Source organism: Epinephelus lanceolatus, chromosome 18 (assembly GCF_041903045.1).
Source record: "Epinephelus lanceolatus isolate andai-2023 chromosome 18, ASM4190304v1, whole genome shotgun sequence".
Classification (NCBI taxonomy): domain Eukaryota; kingdom Metazoa; phylum Chordata; class Actinopteri; order Perciformes; family Serranidae; genus Epinephelus; species Epinephelus lanceolatus.
This window is the reverse complement of record NC_135751.1, coordinates 14,457,878-14,483,666: the sequence shown is the minus strand read 5'-3', so window position 1 is coordinate 14,483,666 and position 25,789 is coordinate 14,457,878. Positions and strand designations below refer to the sequence as shown.

Below are 25,789 nucleotides of genomic sequence, written 5' to 3'. Positions count from 1 at the left end.
AGATAAGGCCTGCAAGACAGACAAACAGCCCTATCGGTCAGGGACACCTTGAGACAGGGATATCCCAACCCTAATTAGACCGCTCCGCCCTACCAGCATGAAGCAGGTCCGAGCCTGGACAGAGGCCTTAAGAGGAACCTGTTTGGACCAGCAGGCCTGACCTCGTCCTGTGTGAGGGCCACACAGAAGGTAAAGGGGCTAAAAAAAGGGGGCAACATACACTATCAGAAAGACAGCATCTTAGTACGTCATCTTGTTTACGTGCTGGGGATTCCCTGATGATGAGGTGGGGGAGTTCCTTTGATGTGATTATCCTGAGGAAAGTCATGTGATAAACATATCAAACCTTTTTTCAATACTGCCCTCGTGCTCACTTGGTTTGTCTTGTGTGCAGTACAAGTGGCAGCGACAGGGTTTGCCATCTTCTGCAGCTGCTCGTGGTGAAACCCAGTGTGATGTCAGATACTGACACAGGGTTGCTGTGCAGACTGGTGGAGGGAAAAAAAACATCAGAGACAGAGTATTATAACAACAACAAACAACCTACAACTAAAAAAACATAAAACTTTAAAAAACTTGGTTGTCATTACAGTTTCTGAAAGGGTGCTGCATGTTTGGAAATATCATTTCCTGGACTGTGACAGTTCAACCTGATCAAATTGCAAAATACTTAGAATCATTTCATTGGATCAGATGGGTTTCATAAGAGGGTGCAACTCATGCAATAATACAAGGAATATGGCACAAAGTTAAAGGCCAAATCTCTCGTGATCTCCCTCGGGGCAGGGAAGGCCTTCAACAGGATTGCATGGCCTTATCTGTTGGGTGTCCTCTCAAAATTTTATTTAGATGACAGTTTTATTAAATAGACATCTCCTCTATATGCTGCCCCTCGTGCCTCAGTTATCACAAATGGCCTGAAGTGCTCTGAGTTTGCAGTGGGCCGTAACTCCAGACAAGGTTGCCCAGCCTCGCCCCTTTTGTAGGAGCCATGAATGAATTCAGAGGTATTTTTGTAGGTGTATGACAGTTTAAATTTAAATATTGGTGTTTGTTATTGTTTATGATATTATTTAGGCTTTTTTGTGATCATGTTGATGAGGAAAGTAGGTCATATGGATATGGGCGGGGATATTAGGTTAATATAGGCACCTGCTCACCTGTGTGGCCAGAGAGAGAGAGAGGGTGAGCAGGGTCGCCGTATTTTTTGTTGACCGCTATTTTCTTTGATCACTGTGATCACTTTGATTATGAGTTTGTGCACAGTATCATGAGATGATTATTTCTTTTTCGTTAATAAAAAGTTAAACTTATTTTTTTTCGCATCTCAGTGATTTTTCCCGTTAAGCGCGTCAGACAAAGGAAAGGCCTGGCTGCAGGCTCTCAGCGACTCTTTGTTTTGTGAAGTCGCTACACCTTTTGTTTGCCATACCCATGAAGCCCTTGGCAGAGGTCATTAGGAGTGACCTGTTAGTAACAGGCATAGATGTGGGTCCTGTGTTGTATGCAAGTTCCCTTTACGCAGACGACATCATGCTTTATCCTTCTAACCCTGGGGTTTCTATTGCAAGAGCAGTTGAGATAATTAGATGCACCAGCCAATTTTAGGTCACAAGATTAATTACTCTAAGTCGTAGGTAATGCCTCTGACTCCTAATGTATCCTGGTCCCCTACATATTACGCCCTCCTTCTCTGGTAGTTGTACAAAGCTAACCTCATGCCCCTAATTCACTAGATTAAAGAGGACCTGGCCTGCTGGACAGCCTTGGTGACTTCCACAGTTCTTGTACCCCCTTGAAATGATCCCAACTCTCAATAAAAACACTTTGTAAACAGCTCTCTGTCCTCCTTTCTCTGGAGAAATATGCAGGCTAGGTTGAAACTTAGTACAACGCAATGCTCTCTCGAAGGGGTCTAGTGGTGCTGGATGTTAAATGCTGCCACATTGCAAACCTCCGTGGTTACCTTTGGTATTTGTTTAGAGATGACGCCAAGTCTACTTGGCATACTTTGGAGGCAGCACCTGTGGCCCCTGTTTCTCTCTGTAACATTTTATTTGCTTCTTTTTGATTACGTTTAAGGCTCTTTGTGGCCTGGATCCAGATTACTTTTAAGACCTGTAACTTCCCTTATGAACCACTGTGTAGTTTGAGATCCTCAGGCAGAGGTCTTCTGCTTGTTCCAGAGTCTAGGCTGAGGACCAAAGGGGACAGAGCTTTTTAAGATATTTGCAAACACACAGTTTCATGATCTCTGCTACTAAGCTGCACTTAATATTTCTTTTAAATGAATTCCTCATCAGCATTACTTTAAGTTTGTCATGTTTGTCATGTCTGTCATTAAATGATCAAACCCATATTAGAGTCTATAAATCATACTACTTACCTGCTTTGCTTCTACGCTACTTAATTATAACAGTTCATCCACAACTACAGTGATGTTGGCTGGAAAAGCCAATTAATTAATTATAAATCATTTGATTATAAGAGTGGATACTTTTACATAATTGAAACAAATAAAGTGAAAATATTTTGTGAAACAGCCATAAATGTAGTGATATTTTTCCAGAGGTACACAATAGAGATAACACATATCAAATATAAAATAGGTAAGTGCCGATGTCAGTGTGGTCCACATTAGTGTTTATTTCAGCACACTATGTAGACAAAACTAACTAATAAGCAGGAAGTGGATTTCACTTTTTTGACTGAGGTAATAATACAAACTCTTGTGGACAAAAGCCTCCATTCGGTCTGTGACATCAAATACAATGTCCCTGATAACTGATTTCAGCCTCCAGTCACCACAAGGCCACATGTGCCTTTTGTAATATGCATGTAGTCATATGTGCTGAGTAAGTCTGCTGTGTGGAGATCTTGTGCAAGTCACGTGAAATCTGAAAGAAAAATACAGTTTTCTATCACAATGGAGAAAATCTTGATTGTGTTTATCTCTGGCAGATGTTGCTTTTTGGTTACTGCAGACCTTTCATTGTGGGCCCCAACTTTATCTCACTTAACATCTATTCCACTTTGTCATCAAACCTTAAGTGTGTGTGATTTGACTCCTTGTGGCCAGAGAATGAGCCTGAGTCATGAGTTTGATGCAAGAAATTCGTGCTAGGAAAGAAAAAGTAACGCCTGACTGCATAAGTCCTGAAACTAATAAGGAATGCAGGGAGGAACTAATGAGTTAATGTTGTTTGTTAGAGATGTTTAGGTCATTACAGGAAAAATGCACACACTGTTCTCTCATAAAATAAAGTGTCACCTTTGGCAGACACTGACCTGAAATGACCTGTTCTCTGTCACTGGTTTTCCATGTATTTGGTCACAAACCCAAGTATCAGACAAATAACAATTTGACCTGATAAAGAGGTGCTAAATGAAGGTCAGAGTGTCAAAATGATTCTACTTACCACACTGTGAAAATACATACATATAAGCCACAGTGAGGGACGGTGGGCCCCCGGCTGGAGACACTGTGGCACAGACCTGTTATCTGCTGTGTCCATGTGTCTCAACATACAGCATACAGACACTCCCAGTCTTCATATAGCCATTTGAATGCATTATTTGGGGAGTTTTGTTTAATGTACAGAATTGCAAATTGAGCAAATTGAGATATAAAGACAATTTGAAATCTTGTTTTACACAGTACAAGATTTGAAAAAGGTATAAAATGACAGACAATATAACATGTGGGGTTCCTTATAACGATGCAGTTTGAAAGGATATAACATGACACATCTGTAACATAGGCATCAGGCATGTGGATGAAATAGTATTTGGACTTCTTACCTACTTTTTAAGGAAAAAAAGGATATGAGGGAAGTGGCTGAAATGCATCATGTCAGTATTTGGAGTTGATTATGACACAGCTGCAGAGTCAAATTTAAAATGCCATTGTCAAACGACAGAAAACCAAATTCACATAGCTGCAGTGCGTGTAAAAAGCATTCCCTCAATATAAGTTTTGTCGTCTTACAATGTTGAATCAAAGCAGATATGGCTTTTTTCACACTGATCAGCAGAAAAAGACATATTTCTTCTTCAGTGATGCAAATAAAATAAATACAAAATACATGTTTGCCTTACTATTTGCTCGCCTTTAATAGGAGGATTTAGAAGTCACATAATTAGTTGCATATAACTGTAGAAATACACCTGTATCTGTAAGGTCCAAATCAAATACTTATACAGGCACTGTGCATTTTCAAAACTCTAATTGGCAGACTAACGACAGCAGCACAGATGGGCTCTATCAGCATTACAACAAGCAGGCTGTTATCACTGAGAGCCAGAACTAGCACCAAAGACCCACCTAGTCACAGTGTATTACTCAGCTACACAACCTGCCTTCCATTAACAAGCAGTACACACACTGTGGGTCAGTGTGACTTCGCTTCAGCTAACTAAAAGAATTGACCAGCACTTTGACAATTCAAGTCAGAATACTAATCAGTGCTCACTTTTTGTAGACTCATAATTTACCTATATATTGTATCTATCACTCTAATGTTTGTGTTCAGTGGTAGCTGACTCGCCACCTTTACAAAAATAAAATATTCTCATTAACTGTATAAAAAGTTATTTGTAGCAGACAATATTGTGAGAACACTCAGCAGGGTGGTCGCAGCTTTCCAGACTGCTCCACACAAATGTCTTCATTTGAATTCCCTCCGTGCACTTCAGTGTGACACTTTTGTGTGCTTTGAGTGAGGAAATGCCAGAGGCCACAAACTGAAGGTGGCAGTCTTTGTTGATTTTGGCGCCCCTCAGTGTAAATAAGGCAGAAACACTGCATGACTTCATAATTTGTTTTTTGCTCTGCGTGATAGTCAGGTTTTTCCTCACTGTCCACATCCCTAATTGCAGCAAAGCATTTCCCCAGAAGTAAACTACATAGATTGTTTAAAAAAATGTTGTTAGTTTTACAAATGTTTAGGTTTACTTCTGTGTAGGTGCACAGACGACAAATATCTGCTGTTTATGTTCAGTGTTCTTCGACTCGACCAACTGTTGCCATGCAGGTTGATAACATAACAAAGCACAACCAGTTTCCAACTTGTGCCTCCCAAAGGAGAAGCATTATATTAAGGCTGCACACCATCACCACACCCAGTTAGGAATTCTTAGATAAGAACACGTATGTTGTTGCTTAAAACTTTACATGCAGTTATAGCTAATTATAGAGCACTTACAAAAAGATTGTGTAATAGCTCTTTTGTGTCTGTGTGTAATCATACAGTATGCTTATAATAAAAAAAACTGTGATGTCATGAAAGTGACAAACAATAGTACTTAAAGAACCCCTCAGCTTTATTTAAAGTTTGCAGCTTTGACATCAGAGTGAACAATGCGACATGATTAGTGGAAAATGAGCCAGCATGGAACTGAGAGTGAGCTGACAGACCAGTGGGCGGTGGTCTTCAGAAGCACTGACGATCGCTCTAGTGCCTAATCAATTTAAATTACAGAGGAGCTAATCATACAAAAAAAAACAACAAAAAAAAAAACTAAAAATATAAGCAGAAAGCAGAAATTTAAAACTATCCCAATTTGATACGTATACAGAAAGACAACAATTGTATGCTTAGTTTTGCATTCAGCAACCACACATTACATAACATTGCTTCACTATCCACAACTTTTACAGTAATAAGTGTCTGAAATAGCCAGACTCTTAGAAAAATGCTTTAGTAGCACATTATTAGCATAGAGCGGTACAGAGGCAGAAATCAAGAGGCAGTCTCCTTTCAAAAAATGACGTGCAACTACTGTGCACGGTCCTTGCATTCAATGAAAACTGGTAATTGCATGTAGGATCAGTATAAACAAAAACTTAAAGAAGAAACCCAAAACAATTCAGCAATTAGAGAAGTACAGGCAATGAGGTTATAGGAAACCCTTCAGCAACATCTTCTCCCCACCTCAGCTCTCATAATAAGGGACTTCCAGGAGTGGATTCATCATACTATAACCTTTAACCTTTTAGGCTACAGTAATCATTAACAGCCTGGAGAACCACAATGAGAGCAGAGAGGGGGAGCCAGACGTTTGGCGATCTGCATCAAACAGAGCAGCTAGTGGGCCTAGTGCATCTCTGATGGGTTTGTATACAGCGAGGTTTTATCCCAGCCCGTTTTTAAGCAGGGCTGAGAGTAGACCGCAGGTGGCATTGGCAGTATACAGTTGCACTGGCCCGTCTTCATGCTGCAGGACTGAGGGAGGTTTACATGATGACACAGGGTGCATGGCTTTTGGTGATCTTCTTCGGTGGTTTGCCATCGTAGGCGTCCTGGACTGCATTCAAGATCTGTGGCAGGACAACATATAAATCGGACAGTGTTATTGTTGTGATTTAAATGTGCTGAAACAAGTATCCTGATGCTTTGCATGGCTGAAAGTGAATTTATTACCAACTCCGTGGTGGTTCTAAAATGAGGCGCAGCTTCAGTAGTGTGGAATAAACAGTGACGTCTTTAGGCCTGGGTGTCCTGAATGTTTTATTAAGAGCCCCGGACTTCTCAGACTGTTTTAGCAAGTTACCCTGAATTACCGTCCCTGCTGAGGGAGCTCATTCAGTGGCTCTGCAGACAGCGTCTCTCCCCTCTTGCTGTGTGCACACGGGAGTCAGTAGTTATGTTTCCATCCAAAAGTGATTTGAATCATTGGGAAATGTGCATTAAAAGAAATACGAATCCTGTGTGTTTCCATTAAATGTACGGACTTTGGTGAAAACTACAAACTCGCGCGAGTTTTCCGCAGAACCGGAAATGAAACAAGTCTCGCATTCTTCTTCTACGTTTTCTGGCAGTTGGCAACCAGCTTGTAAATGCATTACCGCCTTCCTGACCTGGAGTGTGGATATCACCATGGAGAGAGGTGCGCTACGTCAGACTTAATTCAAACATAACTGCTTCCATCCCCCGTTTTGCGAATCAACAATTTTTCGAATCAACCAAAACCCGGATAAAGCGAACGTATTTTAGTTTGTGCAAATCAGGGGATTTTAATTCGAATTTTGGCGTTTCCATCATAATTTTCTGATGCGATACTTCTAGATGCGCATCTTAACAGGCTGATGGAAACATGGCTAATGTCGTAATGTGACTAAACATTTGGTAATGTAAACCTATGTGACGCTCGCGGCTCAACAAAAACTACATATATTTGAATGTGCAATAGTACTGGTAGCATAACAGCCCGTCACAGGTTGCAGAGTGATGACTAGAGGAGAAATGGCATAAAAAGTTCCAGGTGGGGAAAATAACAACTTAATTATTTAGGATTTTGCTAAAAGCGAAGCAAATAATGTGTTGGTTTACACATGTAGAACCCAGGGGACATTTTTTAGATTTGGAAACTGTTTAAATGTGCAATATGTGGTAGATATTATTTTGTTGAACTATTATTTTTGTATACAGAATCTGAATCTCACTCTGAGTTACTGTTGTTGTTCACAAACTAAAGAAATGAGAGATCATTTTTGTTCAGTTTTTACTGACTATCTGAAGGCAAACGGTTTGGTTAACATGTAAAAATATATCACCTGTTTGTTGCAATACTACGTTCTTATATCAGTAATAAACTATATATATATTTTGATGTATTCGTCGTATAATTATCGCAAGGTAATATATTATGAAATGTCGTGATATTATTTTAGGGCCTTATCACCCACCCATGCCAGTATATTATTTTATACATACAATATATCTTATCATTAGATTATTATTTTATTAATGTAAAAGCAGAGTTTAACTCTTGTAGTAAGTTGGTGTTGAGCTCATTTGTACTGTAACTAATGATTATCATAATTATTTCCTCTATTGATCACGTGATGGTTTGTAAAGGGCCTGTTGAGCCTGTAAATCTACTCACATCATCTTCATATGGGAACCCTCCTGTCTCAAGCTTGGAGAAGATCAGCTGACCGTTGATGACAACCTCAAAGCTGCCTGCAAAGTAATAAAAATAATACTTAAGTTATCATCACCCTTCATGCTGCCTAGATGATCTTTGCCTTTAATGACACATCCCTTCACATTAACGACTAATATCATAAACAACAGGTCACAGTTCAGGTCTTGGCTTAATGACAACGTGATTACCAATAACTTACTCTGTCTTCCCACGAAGCCTGACACATCCGCATCAGGAAACTCCTCCTTGACACCCGATTGGAGATCCCGATAGCGGGGTTCATACCCTCATTTACCGCTGCAAGGGGAAAATGCATGTATTTTAAAAGCGGAATCCGTATGTCGGTCAGTGAGCGTTAGCCGGAGCTAGCTGCGAGCTAATCATGCTAACAGCTAATCCGTAGTAACAGTCATCTTTAAAGTAGGATTTACGGCACGGACAGAGACACAAACACACACGGGTAGCCAAACCTTACACACAGTGACAGTGAGTATAATAAAATATGTAATTACCAGTATTCGACTACAATTTTCACCCCCTTCGTAGGTGTTTTTGTCTTTTCACCGGTGTCAGCCATGGTTGCGTAGAGCTGTGTGTGATTTACTGTGTTCGCTGCTTTTGTAACACAGAGCAAGGGGGAGGGGCGGAGTTCACACATCAAGACGGCTGACACTAATCACACCGGAACCAAATGTGAGGAAAATTTCCATTTACAGTATAAAAGGAATAAACTTTGTTTTTTTGTTTACTCAAAATAGGCCTACAGCTCAGAGCTAACACCATGGTTACATTATGAGACATGGGCACCTGAGCATAGTGATGCAAAGGGCCCCACCACCTCTCATACATAAGAGCAAGACAGGCAGACTTTGTGGTAGTGTTGCATGTCTTTGTAATCGTTAGGCATCTTTTTGTGGTTTTGTGCGTCCCCGTGGTCATTTTGTGTCTAATGGAGGTAATTTCATCTCTCTTTCACAGTCATTTTGTTTGTCTTTGTGGTGGTTTCGCCCGTTTTTGCATCTCTTTGTGTCTCTGTTGTCATTTGGAGTCTCTTCCTGGATGGTATGTGTTAATTTAAGTGATATTTTGCAAATTTAGTCTTGTGGATGCCCCTGACACTTGGGGCCCGGGGCTTGCACAGGCCCACTCATACCCCTTTTCCACCAACATGGAACCAGTTCCGTTCCAGGTCCTGCACCTAATTATGAATCGTTCTGGGCATTTTCACCAAAAATAAAGTGGTTCAGAACTGAAAAGTTGCTTCTCAGCTGGAACCAAAAAACAGCAGTATTTCTTGACAGTAGCCTAAGTGTAAACTGTGATGACATCAGTGGGCCTGTCATGGAAAGAGAGGATTGAGAGAGCTACAACAGAGTCAGAACAAAAAGAGCGTGCAGTGACCTTATTAATAGTTGGTCCTTGTTTGTTTTTGGGTGCAAACAAATATCTGTAATGACAACGAAGCTCACAGTGTCATCCGTGATTTTGCCACTACTTCCATTGTACATTGTGCAATGCCCTCCCTCAATGACACATCAGTTATTACAATGATTCTACTACAAACTGATGGAAACACGAGCTGGTTCACTAGATGGCACCAAGGCTCCAAGAATCTTGAAGAGAACCGGTTCAAGAGCTAGTGATGGGCAAAGCAGTTCTTTAGATGTTACTGAATCACTAGAATCAGTTCATTAAAAAGATTTGTTCAAAAGATTCGTTCACCGAATCGTTCAGCGCTTGGCGGGAGAAGCCCTGACTGTGTACTGCGTAGTCCGACTCAGTCTCTCTCTGTTGCTGCTGCTGCGTCTGCCCTGCACTGGTGAGTCTCATTACTGGCCAGCCTAACGTTTTAAGTTTGTTTATCTGGAAACTAAGTCTGTTAAAACAATGGGGAGGTGTGTGATTGTGTTCATATGGCTTGACTCCTGGCTACATTAGCTGTTAGCTTGGAGAAAACGGTCCCTATGAAAGTGAATGGTTGAGAAGAAATTATTTGAATCACTCAGGGATCAGGGTTACGTCGTTCACCGTGTGATTTGTTCACCGAGTGATTCGTTCACAGAGTGATTTGTTCACTGAGTGATTTGCCACTCGGTACGCAGTTCCTCCCTGCACCCTGGCTGTCTCGCGACTGGCAAGTGATTCATCGTTCGCACGGACCGAATTGGCAGTTCCACTCCTGGCCTGCACGCTTCGCTGCTGAGCCCCACTGAACTGAGAAATGAACGAATCAGTTCTAGAAGTGATTCAGTTCAGTATGTACACTAAACAGACTCGTTCTTTTGAACGATTCCTTCGCGAACGACACAACACTATCAAGAACTAGTATGGTGGAAAAGGGGTATCAATGTAGGTCCACTCACAAAGCGGCAATTTTAGATGAAATGGGATGAAAACATGTTGTCCATCAATGGCTGAAATGTATTTTACGACAAGGATGTCTGATCATTGTTGGAAAGTAACTACATTTACTCAAGAACTGTACTGAAGTACAATTCTGCAGAAGCTGACTTGTGCTTTACTTAAGTATTTCTTTTCTTGGCTACTTAATACTTCTCCTCTATGTTTCAAAAAGAAATACTGTACACTACACACTACCTCTGAGATTAAGATTTTAGCAGCAAATGTAATTATAAGCTTAGATATAGTATAAACATATAATTAAAAATCAAAACAGTGGCTCTGACTTTTTTGGCTTCTGATCCCTTACAAAAAAATCAACCCTTTTTCCTCCTCCCTCTCCCATTAATTATTTCGTGACCCCTCAGATTTATCTTGTGACTCTTTGAAAGGCCAAACTCTTAAACTGGGAACAACTGGACTAATCTAGCTAACTGTAATAAACAGGTAAAACTAGCTCCACCTGCAGCAGCTATAACAGTAAAATGCTGCCTATGTGCATCAGTATTAACAAACTAATAATGTCAGATATATTAACGTATCAGTCACAGGAGACATTTTTTCCCCAGAAGAAGAACGTTTTCTTCTGATAGCCGTCTTTAAGTATATATATATTGACGATCATACTTATGTACTTTTACTTAAGTAGGAAATGTAGGACTTTTACTTGTAGGGAAGTATCACACAGATTAGTCTGATAATCAGTTCTCTGGCTGCATTACTGGAAGTGAAAAGCATATTTTGATGATATATTACTGAAAGTACATTTGAGTTCATTTAAATGGAATTTACATTTTTACCACTGTGTTGTTTTCAAGAGTAAAAAGAATTGTTGTCATGAGTGTATTATTTTGAAAGGCATCAGCGGAAGCTTGGTCCTTTATTCTTTAATTCTAACTACATAAGTCAGCATGATCATTTACTGGGCTGGGCCACATAGCAGTGGTGGCAGAAGTTTTCAGATTGTTTACTTATGCAAAAGTATTGATACCACACAATAAAAAAACTCCAACACAAGTAAAAGTCCTGCTTTTTTACTTGAATAACTGCACCATGACACATTTCACCAAATGACTCATGCCAAAAATGTTTATGGCTTCCTCTTAGTTTCCTACAGCGTGAACCGTTTCTATTCTCCCCCAGCTCCTCCACCCTAACCAAGCCTTTATTGACCAGGAAACATGCACAGTCACTGCAAGTCAATTGATTTTAATAGTAGATTTGTGCTGGAATTTGCACACCTAAAATAACACGCAAGACAAAATGTACTGTGTCAGACTATAATCATTTTAGATGTGCTCACATGGTGTCATCCCTAAATAAAGTTGTGTCTAATCACATTACTACACAAATGACTCACACAAAACTTACTTTGACTCCAGCATCCTTCGGTTTCCAGTGGAAGGAGAAGTGTTCAGATCTTTTACAGTACTAAAATGTAAAAGCAACTGTTGCTAGTAAAAGTCCTGCATTCAAAATCATACTTAAGTAAAAGTAAAAAAGTATTAGCATCAATATACTATATATCGGTGGAGCCGATTTTAATTACTGTATACTGATGGGTATCTTAACCTATAATAATATATAATAATGTATTGATTGATTTACATTTTCTATGAATAATCTTAATCCACAAAGTAACTAAAACTGTCAAAATAAATGTGGTAAAAAATACAACATTCCCATCTAATGTGTAGTGGAGTAGCATTAAACAGAAATACTTAAGTAAAGTACAATACCTTAAAATTGTATTTAAGTGAAGTACTCGAGTAAAAGAGCTTAGTTATATTCCACCACTGTTTGTATCTGAGTAAATAATGAAGCAGAAGAATTATTATCACTTAAGCGCTATAAGAAACTGAAATATGAAATTTGCTGTACAAACAACAACTTTACAAAATATGACCCAGAATAACTGTCATGTTTAAGCTCACATAATTCAATAAAAGCAACAATAACACAATGTAATGATACACCAGCACAAGAAAAAGTCTCACATCAGAAATGTCACCTGAAAGTATGTAAGTATTATTAGGAAAATGTACCTAAAGTATAAAAAGTAAAAGTAATGGTAATGTAGGAAAATATGTCTCAAAGTGTTATAGTAATATATATATATTTTTCAATTCCTCACCCAACCCATTCTAAAGATCTACACCACAGACTGAAACACACATACTCTTCTTGGTTGTACGAACACAATATTTTAAATTAAAAATTTAAATTAAATTTGCCCCTTTACTTATAATCCCCCTCCCTGTTACAAAACATAATTTGGATGTTACCCAGGAGTGAATGATTCCTTGCCTTGAACATGATTATTGCAGTTTAAAATGTAATCAAATCCCACAGTTTCAAAGTATGTGATTTCAAATTTAATTTAAAATAGTGTGTTCGTATGTTCCCTATACCCCACATTATGTACAATCCTCATTGCTGTCTTTTGTATAGTGCTTGTAGGTTGGTTTTATAGGTGTTACCCCAGACTTCCACACAGTAGGTTAGATGTGGTAGTACCAGTGAGGTATACAGGTTGTTCAGTGTTTTATGGTCCAGGAATGTGTCTTACTTTATTAATATTAAACCACTGTTTTAGTGAATCCATTTCTGTTGTGACCACCTCCAAAAGCTGCTGCAGGTTTTCCCCTGAACAAAGGATGTTAGTATCATCTGCAAATAGGACAAATTTTAACCTTCTTGATGTTCTATTGATGTCATTGATGTACAAGATGAACAGCTTCAGACCCAACACTGACCCCTGTGGGACTCCACAAGTAATGCCTAACAGATCAGATTTATAATCACCCATTTGTACGAATTGCTGCCTACTGTTAATGTAGGTTTTTAGCCCATTCAACACCACTCCCCTTATACCATACCTTTCTATTTTTTAAACAATATATCATGATTAATGGTGTTGAATGCTTTCTGCAGATCTATAAATACTCCTATCGCATATTTCTTGTTATCTATATAATTGGTTATTTCTTCTGTTAATTCCATCAATGCTAGAGATGTGGATCTTTCGGTTCTGAACCCATATTGACTGTCCGTTAATAGATGGCGTGTTTCATTGAAGTTATCCAACCTTTTGGAAAATATTTTGCCCATTTGTGAATGACAATACCATCAATTACCTTATTTACTAGCATCATACTGATTGCATTGAAATCAGTAGATGTTTTGTTTCTGCACTTGTTGACTATATCTTTGATTTCTTTTGCTTCTACTGGCTTGAGATACATTGAATTTGAATTACATGCTATGTCTCTCTCCACTGCATTTCCCTATTTTAACTATCTATCATTTATTGTTTTGGCTAAATTTGTGTATGAAATCTTAATCTGTGAAGTATCTAGCAACAAAACAGTCATATGTTTCGGAGTATGGGGAAGTAGAAGATTAAAATAGAAAAGGAAATCCTTAAGGGAAGTACAAATAACTCAAACTGGTTAAAAGTTTTGACCCCACAAAAGCTGCAGTGATCATTACACATCAAAACCACTGGCTTTTTTCATATTTACAGTCCTGTATCTTTTCTGATTATGTATGTATTTTTCTTATGTAATGTCGAATGGTTGTAAAGTCACTTGAAAACACTTTAATGCTTGTTGGATTATACATTATCTTTACTATCAGTCTGTGTTTGGTAAATGATAAATGCTGCACACGCTCTTTGTGTTTTTCTCAGAGTGGACTGTCGACCTGCTGCTGAGAGGTGGGGCTCTGACTGTCCACTGCAGGTATGTCTGATTACTCATTACAGACAACCTTCAGACTCATAAACGCATAAAAACCCAGACTTCTGCTGCCAGATCACTCCTTCAACAGGAAGCTCTGTCGACAGTTTTCACAAAGGGACATGGGAGCACAGACGTGACTTGGGAATAATGATGTCTGGTTTAAAGCCTATGTGTTTTTAGATGGTCCAGAATGTGAGATGGCAACCAGCGGGCAGGCAACATGTGAGTTGAATTCTTAATGTCTTATAATATCTGTGTGACATCCATGATGTATTGATTTTAATTTTAAACAACTTAGATATTTAATTTAGTATCATAATGTAGAAAGAAAATCAGCAAATATTCACACTTTAGCTTGAACCACTGAATATTTTAACACTTTTGCAATTTTTTAAAATGACTTCAGTGATTAATTATCAAAAGTGTTGCTGCTTTTTTTGTCAAAAACATTCAAAGACAAAAATATTTCATTAACAACCATAAATGGGAAAGAAATTATATATATATATATATATATATATATATATATATACAGTACAGGCCAAAAGTTTGGACACACCTTCTCATTCAATGCGTTTTCTTTATTTTCATGACTGTTTACACTGTAGATTCTCACTGAAGGCATCAAAACTATGAATGAACACGTGGAGTTATGTACTTAACAAAAAAAGGTGAAATAACTGAAAACATGTTTTATATTCTAGTTTCTTCAAAATAGCCACCCTTTGCTCTGATTACTGCTTTGCACACTCTTGGCATTCTCTCCATGAGCTTCAAGAGGTAGTCACCTGAAATGGTTTTCCACTTCACAGGTGTGCCTTATCAGGGTTAATTAGTGGAATTTCTTGCTTTATCAATGGGGTTGGGACCATCAGTTGTGTTGTGCAGAAGTCAGGTTAATACACAGCCGACAGCCCTTTTGGACAATTGTTAAAATTCATATTATGGCAAGAACCAATCAGCTAACTAAAGAAAAACGAGTGGCCATCATTACTTTAAGAAATGAAGGTCAGTCAGTCCGGAAAATTGCAAAAACTTTAAATGTGTCCCCAAGTGGAGTCGCAAAAACCATCAAGCGCTACATCGAAACTGGCACACATGAGGACCGACCCAGAAAAGGAAGACCAAGAGTCACCTCTGCTTCTGAGGATAAGTTCATCCGAGTCACCAGCCTCAGAATCGCAAGTTAACAGCAGCTCAGATCAGAGACCAGATGAATGCCACACAGAGTTCTAGCAGCAGACCCATCTCTAGAACAACTGTTAAGAGGAGACTGCGCCAATCAGGCCTTCATGGTCAAATAGCTGCTAGGAAACCACTGCTAAGGAGAGGCAACAAGCAGAAGAGATTTGTTTGGGCCAAGAAACACAAGGAATGGACATTAGACCAGTGGAAATCTGTGCTTTGGTCTGATGAGTCCAAATTTGAGATCTTTGGTTCCAACCGCCGTGTCTTTGTGAGACGCAGAAAAGGTGAACGGATGGATTCCACATGCCTGGTTCCCACTGTGAAGCATGGAGGAGGAGGTGTGATGGTGTGGGGGTGTTTTGCTGGTGACACTGTTGGGGATTTATTCAAAATTGAAGGCACACTGAACCAGCATGGCTACCACAGCATCCTGCAGCGACATGCCATCCCATCCGGTTTGCGTTTAGTTGGACGATCATTTATTTTTCAACAGGACAATGACCCCAAACACACCTCCAGGCTGTGTAAGGGCTATTTGACCAAGAAGGAGAGTGATGGAGTGCTGCGGCAGATGACCTGGCCTCCACAGTCACCGGACCTGAACCCAATCCAGATGGTTTGGGGTGAGCTGGACCGCAGAGTGAAGGCAAAGGGGCCAACAAGTGCTAAACACCTCTGGGAACTCCTTCAAGACTGTTGGAAAACCATTTCAGGTGACTACCTCTTGAAGCTCATGGAGAGAATGCCAAGAGTGTGCAAAGCAGTAATCAGAGCAAAGGGTGGCTATTTTGAAGAAACTAGAATATAAAACATGTTTTCAGTTATTTCACCTTTTTTTGTTAAGTACATAACTCCACATGTGTTCATTCATAGTTTTGATGCCTTCAGTGAGAATCTACAATGTAAATAGTCATGAAAATAAAGAAAACGCATTGAATGAGAAGGTGTGTCCAAACTTTTGGCCTGTACTGTATATATATATATATATACATCGATATTTAAATTAGGAGGCTGCAACCAGTGAATTTGTGCTTTTAAAAATTACTCAAACATTAAATTATCACAGTTGTCATGCCTAATTTTCTGTGAAGTGACAAATGGATTAATTGACTGATTGTTTCATATTAATACATGTTGCTTGTGTTTGCTCAATGAGAATCTGTCATTCCATTTGACCAATAAAACTGATTTTAGGCAATGTGGCTTTCTTATTAATCTCTTCAGTGTGTTCATATTTTTGTCAGGGGACGGCTGGTGCACATCACAGTTGAAGATTATCCTTCTTGGTGGCAGAAACTCTGGAAAGAGCTCACTGGGGAACTTAATCCTGGGCAGAGAGGAGTTTGTCACCAAAGAGAGGACCTCCTGCTGCCGGAGGCTGCGTGTGGGAGCGGGACGATGGCTCACTGTGGTGGACACTCCCGGCTGGTGGTGCGACTTCAGCGCTCAGGACACATCAGAGCTGGTGAAGAGGGAGATTGTCAGCAGCGTCTCTCTGTGCTCACCAGGCCCACATGTATTTCTTATCACAATCAAGGCCAGCTCAGGCTTCTCAGAGAAGCGTCGCAGGGCTGTGGAGGAGCACGTGGCCCTGCTGGGTGAGAGCGTGTGGAGTCACTGCATGGTTGTCTTCATCTCTGCCAACAGTGCTGAACACACAGATGCTGAGGAGCTGGTACAGAGGGGGGGAAAGGCCCTCGGCTGGCTCAGTGAGAAGTGCAGTCAGAGGTGTCACAGTGTTATCTTGAGCGATAATACTGAAGTCACCGAGCTGCTGGAAAACATACAGAAACTTGTCACAGGAAATGGAAACAGAGTGTTTGAAATGCAGGAACACATTTTACAGGCCACTGCAGAGGAGAAGAGGAGAGTGGAGGAGAGGGCTCAGCAGAGGTTTGTGAGGATGAAGACACACAGATGTCTCATGAGAGGTGAGTTCATCAGAATCTTTTAAATGTATCGCTTATGTTTTGCTGTTAAAGAGATCATCTCCACAGCCCTGCTCTTGTTGTTTGTACACTGAACTTCACAGACACATCCTGTCACACACAATGTGGAGTACTATACTGTCTTTAGATTTATCTGCTTGAGGTTGGGGTCGGCCCTAATTTGTATAGCTGCAACAAATCACATGAAAAGAAAGAAAAGAAATAAAACAATGTACAACTTTGTGACTCCCCTACCCTGCTTGTGGCACTTATCCTTAAGCCTATTGGTTCCTACTAAAGCATACATTTTTAGAAAGAAGAAATCATAAATACATAGTTTCATTTATTAAAAAAAAAAAAGCAAATTAACTCCCTAAAATGGCTGGACACTGTAGCTTTTAGCAAACATGAGTCACACAGGAATAAATTGGGTATAGTTTGGAACTACTTTCAGCAGCGGATTAATCCACATTTGGAGCTCGATTGGTGACTAATTGGGGCAGCAGGGTGGTGTATGTGGGACTGAGTCAAAATAAACTACAACCTGTCTTTATAGTAATAAAGGAACATTTCACTGAGTGCAACAGTGTGGCTCATTGATGTGTTTATAGTATATCAGACTTTGATATACACACAATACTTGTCGGCAGAAGCTTTCAGTGTTGGTTTACTTTTTGTTTTTCATGGGATTTGTTTTAACACTTTTTCAATTATTCCAATGTGAAAGAGGTCCTAACATTGAAATATCGTAATTTAAATGCTGTCGAAACAAAAAGTTGAATTGTTTATGCAAATTTAGCCTGAGTTATTTTGGAGAATATTCGAGGACGTAATGAAAATGTAAAACCAAAAATTGATGTATTTACACCTTAGTTTTTGTAGAGAGTTTACGCTGTAAGCTACGCACATCATGACCTACGCTGTTGTGAGCATTTATACTTGTGCGGTGGTGTGTCTGTGTCACTCTGCAGTTACACCTCCAAAACAACAGTCAATGGTTTGGTTTCTGTGAAGTGCTGTAAAGTTTAGTTGATTCAAAACACACCCAAAAACACACATTAAACATGGCTTAATAGCGATAATTTCAAACAAAAGTACACAAATCAGCTTCACTACAACTCTCAGAATTCACAGACACTTGGTTTACCTGGACACATTTTACCTACAAATACAACATGCTAATGATTTAGCACAAGCCTTTGGCATTTTACATTGGATAATTGACCTATGGCTTAGCTACGCCCCCCTCCACTCACTTGGACAAACTATCAACATTCAGTGACCGGGCGCTATGGCAGGTGTCACAGTACACGGCATTTCGCAGGAAGCAACTGATGATTTTTGTAGACATAACGATCAGATGTCATTGAGAAGTAACCAAAAGGGCCTAAACTACGCATTGGATGGATATATTCATCATTTTATTGTTGAACAGGTTGATGAAAAGCTTAAATTACAAGCCAAAAATTACAGGTCACAGTGTATGCTTGTGAACTGCATCTCGTTGCCGTTGCCATCAAAGACAACAAGTTCAAGTGCCACTGAAGTTAAGGTTTTTGGCTCAGAATATGAGAAAAGGTTAACGGCCTTTTTACCATCTTTACCAAGAGTGTCTCTCTGTTAGTTTGGTGCTACAGTATTTACACTGAATCATTCAGCATAACGTTTGCCAACCATTGTTATCTCTGCGATTATTACAGATAAATTAATGAAGCTAAGCTCCAGAAGTTAACGTTAGCTTAACTAGAGCCCTTTGGACAACAGCTAACAATGATGTACTATCACCAAAGTACAAAAACTAGAACAAAATAGGCTAATGAACTCCCAGCAAACAAGCTGACATGATGAACAACGCAGCTAGGAGCGAATGTTAGCTAGAGATGTTAAAGATAACTTTATATTTCTTTCCAGCAAAGTGACAATATGTTGCCTCAAACACAATGTTGACTTACCTTAGAACAGATGTAGACATCATTGTTAATCTTATTCACGTTGAGCTGATGTTGTGGTCTAACGTTACCACACAACTTTATCCAAAGGAGACACTTTTCTTGGTTGAGATGTGGTTTAGGAAAGGGTAAAAAATGCACCTCATCGCCCAGCCTCTCAGGATACCTTGTGTCGGAGTTGCATGTACCCCATGCACACCATTTGACCATTTTTAAACTTCAAATCTCAGAAAAAGCTCATACAACCAAACAAAACTGACTTTGCATTTCAATAAACGTCCAGGCAGAGAATGTCCGAGTGTATGGGAATGGCTATATGCACTGTGTGTAAATTATGTTTTATGAACACTGAAATATGTCTGGAAAGACAATACATATACAGTATGATGCTGAGTGAATATTAAAATGGACAATGTTAACAGTGCAGTGAATGACATGTGACATAAATAAACATAACTGAGGAAGATTCAGCAAAGACAAGCCACGTCTCCGGTGTCATCCTCTGTTTTCTTTTGTTTCAGTTATTCATACAACTGTATGGTGCTGCAACCCGGTACCTCTAACACTAGCTGGAAAATGTATTGAATAGAAGTCCAAAGCCAAGCCAAACCTCTCTCTGGTCTATATTTCCTTTTTAATTCTTTCAGAGAGGCTGTGGCCCATTACTGATATCCGGATTGTGTTGGTGGGAGCAAAGGGTTCTGGGAAAACTTCCACTCTGAACACAATCCTGAGCAGAGAGAGCAGCCAGCCAGTGAGAAGAACAGCTCGGTGCCTGGTTGGGAAAGGAGTGTTGTTTGGGAGACAGGTGACGGTGGTGGACACACCAGGCTGGTGGATGAACTACTTCTGTGATGAGAGCCCCGTGTTCGACCGGAGGGAGCTGGTGCTCAGTTTGTCTCTGTGTCCTCCGGGGCCTCACGTCTTCCTGCTGGTGATCCGTGTGGACAGATCCTTCACTGAAACCTACAGGAGGGCGGTGCAGGAGCACCTCCAGCTGATCAGTGAGCACATCTGGAGCCGTGTCATCCTGCTGTTCAGTTTCGGGGACTGGCTGGCAGGCACCACCACCGAGCAGTGCATCGAGAGCGAGGGAGAGCCTCTGCAGTGGCTCGTTGAAAGATGTGACAACAGGTATCATGTCCTGAACAATAAAACTAAAGGGGATGGATTTCAAGTCAGAGAGCTGATTGGGAAGATTGAGGAAATGTTAGCCAACTGCAACAATGGCCTGCATTATGAAATGAAGAGGGAAGTGATGGAACAGCTGGAGGGGAAGATGAGAAGAGAGGAGGAGAGAGCCAGGGAGAGACTGATGAGGAAGGAGGAACAAAGGCAGATGGCGAGGTCTCAGCTGGGTGAGTTAGATACATTTAAAAGTGATAAACAATGTCAGCATGATCTTGTTGTGCTTATCTAATAAAATATATTTAATTTAGCTGTGGAGATGTTGTTCTCTGTGTGGATTTCTTGGATGTAATTCAAGCAGAAGGAGTTTGTTTGATTTGTAAAACTTCTCTCCAACAGAGAAGCTCAAACCTCCTCCAGATCTGAGACTGGTGCTTGTTGGCGGCAGGAAAACAGGCAAGAGCTCATGTGGAGACACCATCCTGAGCACAGAGTGCCTCCACACTGAAACCACTTCCTGCTCTGAAAAGCGAGCCAAAATCTGCGGCAAGACGGTGGCAGTGCTGGACACACCGGGCTGCTTCTCTGTGACCTCTGACCTCCTTGACGCATCCTGTGCCATCCTCCTGGTTGTCAATGTGAGCTCCTCATTCAGAGATACCCACATGGAGGCCATGGAGAAACATCTGGAGGCAGGAGGAGGCCAGATGTGGAGCAGAGCTGTGGTACTGTTCAGCCATGGCGATTGGCTGGGCGACACAAGCATAGAGCAACGCATCGAGAGTGAAGGAGAGGCGCTGCAGAGGCTGGTTGACAAGTGCGGGAACAGATATCACGTCCTGGATAATAAACACCGAGGTGACGGAGCTCAGGTTAAAGAGCTGATTGAACTGATAGACGAGATGCTGGTTGGAGAAAGGTTAGCTGTGTTGCACAGAGGTGATCACATGTGGAGAAGTGTTTCATCACAGGACGCAGTGACGCCGTGTAAAACTGATTTAAAGATGCTGACGAGCTGCAGTCATCAGCTGTCCCATGACTGTAAGTAAACCTAATGCGCTTGTGTTTTTCCCCAGCATGTCACACAGTTTCATTTGCACTGAGGTTTGTAATGATATGATTCTTTTAAAGCAGTGGTTCCCAACCTGGGGGTAGGGAGCCCCCAAAGGGAAGGGTTTTGAGACAATTAACAGGAAAGAAATTAGAATATTATTAATTACAGTTCACTAATCTCATCACAGCTGGTGAATTCCAGCAACAAAGGGAGGAGGACTCTAACACGAACGAGCACACATAACATAATCAGGTAGGATGGAGGGAAATTTACCTGAGGACAGGAACTGGAACAGAATCAGTTTCACATGGCTGGAACACAAACTCATAAGACACAATAACTGTCTGGTAGAGTGAGTGAAGATGGACTGCAGGTGGGAACGCAGATGATATCTGCGTCTGAAATTCCAAACTAACATGCTTTTTAGTGTGCTAAAACAGTATGTGAGGTTATTTTTAGTTTATCTGAAACCCTAGTATGACACCAATAGTACATGAATTGGTGAAATGTTATAGGATGCAAACACTGGACACTACAGTGGCATAAATGTCCCACAGTGCAATGTATCTGACGACATTCAAGACAGAAGACAGATCTGTAATGTCAATAACGCTTCAATTTAAGTGAAAACATAAGATTACACTGTGTAAAATATTTTGTATATAATAATCCTTATTACTTTTAAATTGACAGTATTTTTAAATTAATGGTAGAGAGGAGACTGGGGTGGATTCCATCAAGACGTGTGTCTCCAATTGGTAAGAAGGCTCTCAGGAATTGATGCAGTATTTATAGCTCAGTGTGTCTGAAAAGATACATATGACTGTTTAATTACATGAAAGTATGTTTAACAGTAGCACCCATATTGAGTGTGTAGTGCATTGTATGTATGTATAGTATTTCAGAAGTATGTGTGGGACAGGTGGGAAAGTCTGAGGGCATCTAGTGGACAAATGGAGAATGGTAATGCAGGGGTCTGAAGACAGAGACAGAGAGACTTTGTGACAGATCTTTGCTTTTTTTGAGTGAATTGCTGCATAATCTTATGTCCTCAAGCCTGTAAAAATTACTTGAACCATGAGTTATACTATTATGTTAACTTGCAAAACACATATGCAACCACTGATGATTAGTAACAAGTCAGTCGACAGTATATATTTTTAGGAAATCAAAAGCCAAAAAGCTTTGGAGCCACTGTTTTAAAGCATCTGCTCTCATAGTTTTACATGTTCATAGTTAAAACAGGAGGGCGTTTTTTTTAAGATCATTCCCATTACATCTTTAAACTCCAGATTAAAAAGACAAACACATTACTTTACTGACACATCAACCATATTCCCTTTTTACACAAACACTTAACATCATGAATGCACGAATAATTATTTTAAATAAAATACAACTAAGATTTATGTTAAAAAATAAGAACAGTATGGGTCAAAAACACATTAAAAAATGAAGCCTAATGAACTCCAGTTTGTACATCTGCCAACATTGCACTGATATATTAATGATAAGCTGATATAAGCTAATTATATGTATTTATTTTACTTAATTTGACTGGGGCAATGCACATTAATTAACAGTATTATACATGTGCCACAGAGTAAACATTACATTAAATTAGTTATTGAAATTGGATGTAATTATACACAACAAGATTATGCACTATACAGAACAGCATTATGGTATATTATTTGGTATTAATGAAAACATACAACACTGTAACATACACAACACAGAGTAAGCAACACATACAGGAAATCTAAAAGTCCTATCAGGTGTAACGTGGGGAGGGATCAAATCAAAACCTGGTTTATGGTGTAGACAGTGAGGTAGCAGCATCTGTTACCGAGAGATAGACTGATTTTTATCTCTGACGGTTGGTATTTTTATGGCTCGCATGAATTCACAGCACCATGTTATCTCTTTTACAGTGACTGAGTCAGCCAAACCCACCACTCTAACATCAGTGAGCTGCTCAGGAGGCCCAGATAATGGTGGACAGATAGTGGCACTACCAGCAGGAAGAGGACAGACTGGACCCTCCATCTGGGACAGACACAGCTTCATGTCTTCTTTGTTCTCTGGCAAGAAATCACTGAGGTGGACTATAAATCTGCCAGTCTGGTCTCCTGATGAATTTCTTCACCTGAGACTGGACGGTGAAAGCAGTCATCCAACAACAATGCTTCTGGTTTTACCTCGCACACAACACAGGATGCTTGGAGATGGAAATGGCATCAGTGTGAAGTCCCTCTGCCACCCTGTACTGAGAGAGCGGACTCTCAGGAGGCTCTCTGAATCTGAAAGTCTGCAGGCGCTGATTGACCGGTGGGACGGCAGCAGCCTGGAGGAGCTAGAGGCCTTCATTGACTCGTACTTTGAGATGATTTGGGAGCAAACCATGGGGTCATGTCAGGAACCTGAATGTCCCGCTGCAGAACAGGATACTGTCGTGGAGGAGGAGGGCGGACAGGAGCAAACGCTCAAATCCATTGATAGGAAACTTTCAAAGCTGGAGCTCCTTGAGGAGATCAGGAGGGATCTGTCCGAGCTGAGGGCGAGTCTGGACAACAGCTGGAAGGTCGTACAGGAACTGAGAGAGAAAAGTAAACAGGATGATGATGATAGATGTTGATACAAAGAGTAAACTGTTTTCTCATACAGTAAAAATTATTCAACATGTGTTTTTCTGACCATGACTTAAAAAATGAACTATCATTTACTTTGGTTAAAGTTGTAATGTTTTTTCTCCACAAGGGGGAGCTGTTGTATAAGAGTACAGTATTATGTGGCTGCTGAAGCATCACACTTGAGCAGTGGTGGAGGAAGTTGTCACATGTTTTACTCAAGTAAAGTAGCAGTACACAGTCTACGTAAAAGCGCAGAAATATTAGCACCAGAGTTTACTTAAAATACCACAAGTAAAAGTACTCATTATGCAGAATGGCCCATTTCAGAAAAATGTATGTTATTGAATGATAATTACTGAGGCATTAATGCATACATTATTATAATTTTGCAGCTGTTAAAGGTGGAGCTAACTACTTGACAAACTACCGGGTTGATGTTTAATTTCCCCCTGGGGATCAATAAAGTCTCATCCTGTAATAATACATAATCAATTTATCTGCTTATTACATTGTGTATAATTGCTTACTGTATATATTTTTCGTTTTAAGATTATTTTGTGGGCTTTGCTTTTATTTGATTGGAGTATGAAAGGAATTGAGAGAGAAAGGGGATGACATGCAGCAAAGGGGTATAGGTTGGAATGGAACCCACAGCCCCTGTGGAAGAGACATGGTCCTTAGTGCATGGTGTAGTACCAGGTGAGCTACTGGGTGCCCCATATATATCTTTTTTTTTTTTTATATATATATATATACTTTATTAATCCCCGAGGGGAAATTCAATTTTTCACTCTGTTTGTCAATTACACACAGGTCCGAACACACACATACACAAACAGGACCTATACATGCACTAAGTGGAGAGATGTCAGAGTGGGCTGCCCATGACAGGTACTCTGAGCAGTTGGGGGGTTCAGTGCCTTGCTCAGGGGCACCTCGGCACTGCCCAGGAGGTGAACTGGCACCTCTCCAGCTACCAGTCCACGCTCCATATTTTGGTCCAGACGGGGACTTGAACAGGCGACCCTCCGGTTCCCAACCCAAGTCCCTATGGACTGAGCTACTGCCGCCCCAATTTGTTAATAAATAAAATGTGGTGTAGTAAAAGTATAAGGAAGTACAAGTAGAAATATTCCAGTAAAATACAGATACCTTAGAACTGTACTTAAGCGCAGTACTTGAGTAAATAGCTTAAGTAAAGTGGCTTTTATGGTCAGTCACCACATGGCATCTTGGAAGAATGGAAACTGACTTTGCGATGAAAGTCACACATTATATTCAGTAAACCCAATATACACTACAGTATGTGGTCAAAGGTTTTTGGACACCTGAACATTACAACCCATACCAAAGCCATGGACATTAATGTGCTGCAGTGACAGTTTCCACTGGTTTCAGGCTTTCAGCCAAAACAAAATTGGTGCAAGAAATCACAAAGTTTCCTTAAAGGTCTCCAAAATCTGTACAGCATATGAGACCCTCTATCTTAAACCCTCAACTTTGGCTTTAGGCACTGACTTTATTAAAAAAAATCTTTAAGAGGACAAAAAGGAAGAAATCTGCTATATAGAGAAATAAGTAATAAGAGTAGAGACAAGGCAAGGCTTTAGCACCAAAGGGTCTGAGGACATAAATGAAGATTAAGAATTCTAAAAAGTGTAGACAAAACTTGTGATCTTATGGAAGTCGTGATCATAACAAGGCAGGGTCACAAAAGTTGGAAGCACACTGGATCTGTCCAAATAGTTTTGGCCATATAGTGTAAAGATCCTGTGTCTAACGCAAGGAAGTGCATTTCTTTACTGATGCATAGAAACGTAACAGAAACTACCTGTAG

The 25,789-nt window shown here is 40.2% G+C and overlaps 2 protein-coding genes across 2 annotated transcripts; one reads left to right on the top strand and one right to left on the bottom strand.

The window, feature by feature from the left end:
- The first annotated feature begins 95 nt into the window (after window positions 1-95).
- LOC117268057 (uncharacterized) lies at window positions 96-24,440 on the top strand. The gene is made up of 6 exons (XM_033644215.2): window positions 96-189; window positions 14,021-14,294; window positions 16,505-17,191; window positions 19,785-20,495; window positions 20,665-21,306; window positions 23,254-24,440. Exons 2-6 carry the CDS (start codon window positions 14,270-14,272, stop codon window positions 23,955-23,957), a joined length of 2,769 nt encoding a protein of 922 aa, XP_033500106.2. The 5' UTR covers window positions 96-189; window positions 14,021-14,269; the 3' UTR covers window positions 23,958-24,440.
- Window positions 5,305-8,588, bottom strand: LOC117267975 (migration and invasion enhancer 1-like). Its single transcript, XM_033644070.2, has 4 exons — window positions 8,442-8,588; window positions 8,129-8,226; window positions 7,888-7,964; window positions 5,305-6,319 (listed from the first exon to the last, which is right to left on the bottom strand). Exons 1-4 carry the CDS (start codon window positions 8,585-8,587, stop codon window positions 6,236-6,238), a joined length of 405 nt encoding a protein of 134 aa, XP_033499961.2. The 5' UTR covers window position 8,588; the 3' UTR covers window positions 5,305-6,235.
- Window positions 24,441-25,789: the final 1,349 nt, after the last annotated feature.

Coding starts and splice junctions, on each gene's coding strand:
- LOC117268057 (XM_033644215.2), top strand. CDS start 14,270: ATGGCAACCAGCGGGCAGGCAACAT. Junction 20,496..20,664: donor GATGGCGAGGTCTCAGCTGG/GTGAGTTAGATA, acceptor TCTCTCCAACAG/AGAAGCTCAAACCTCCTCCA. Junction 21,307..23,253: donor TCATCAGCTGTCCCATGACT/GTAAGTAAACCT, acceptor TCTCTTTTACAG/TGACTGAGTCAGCCAAACCC.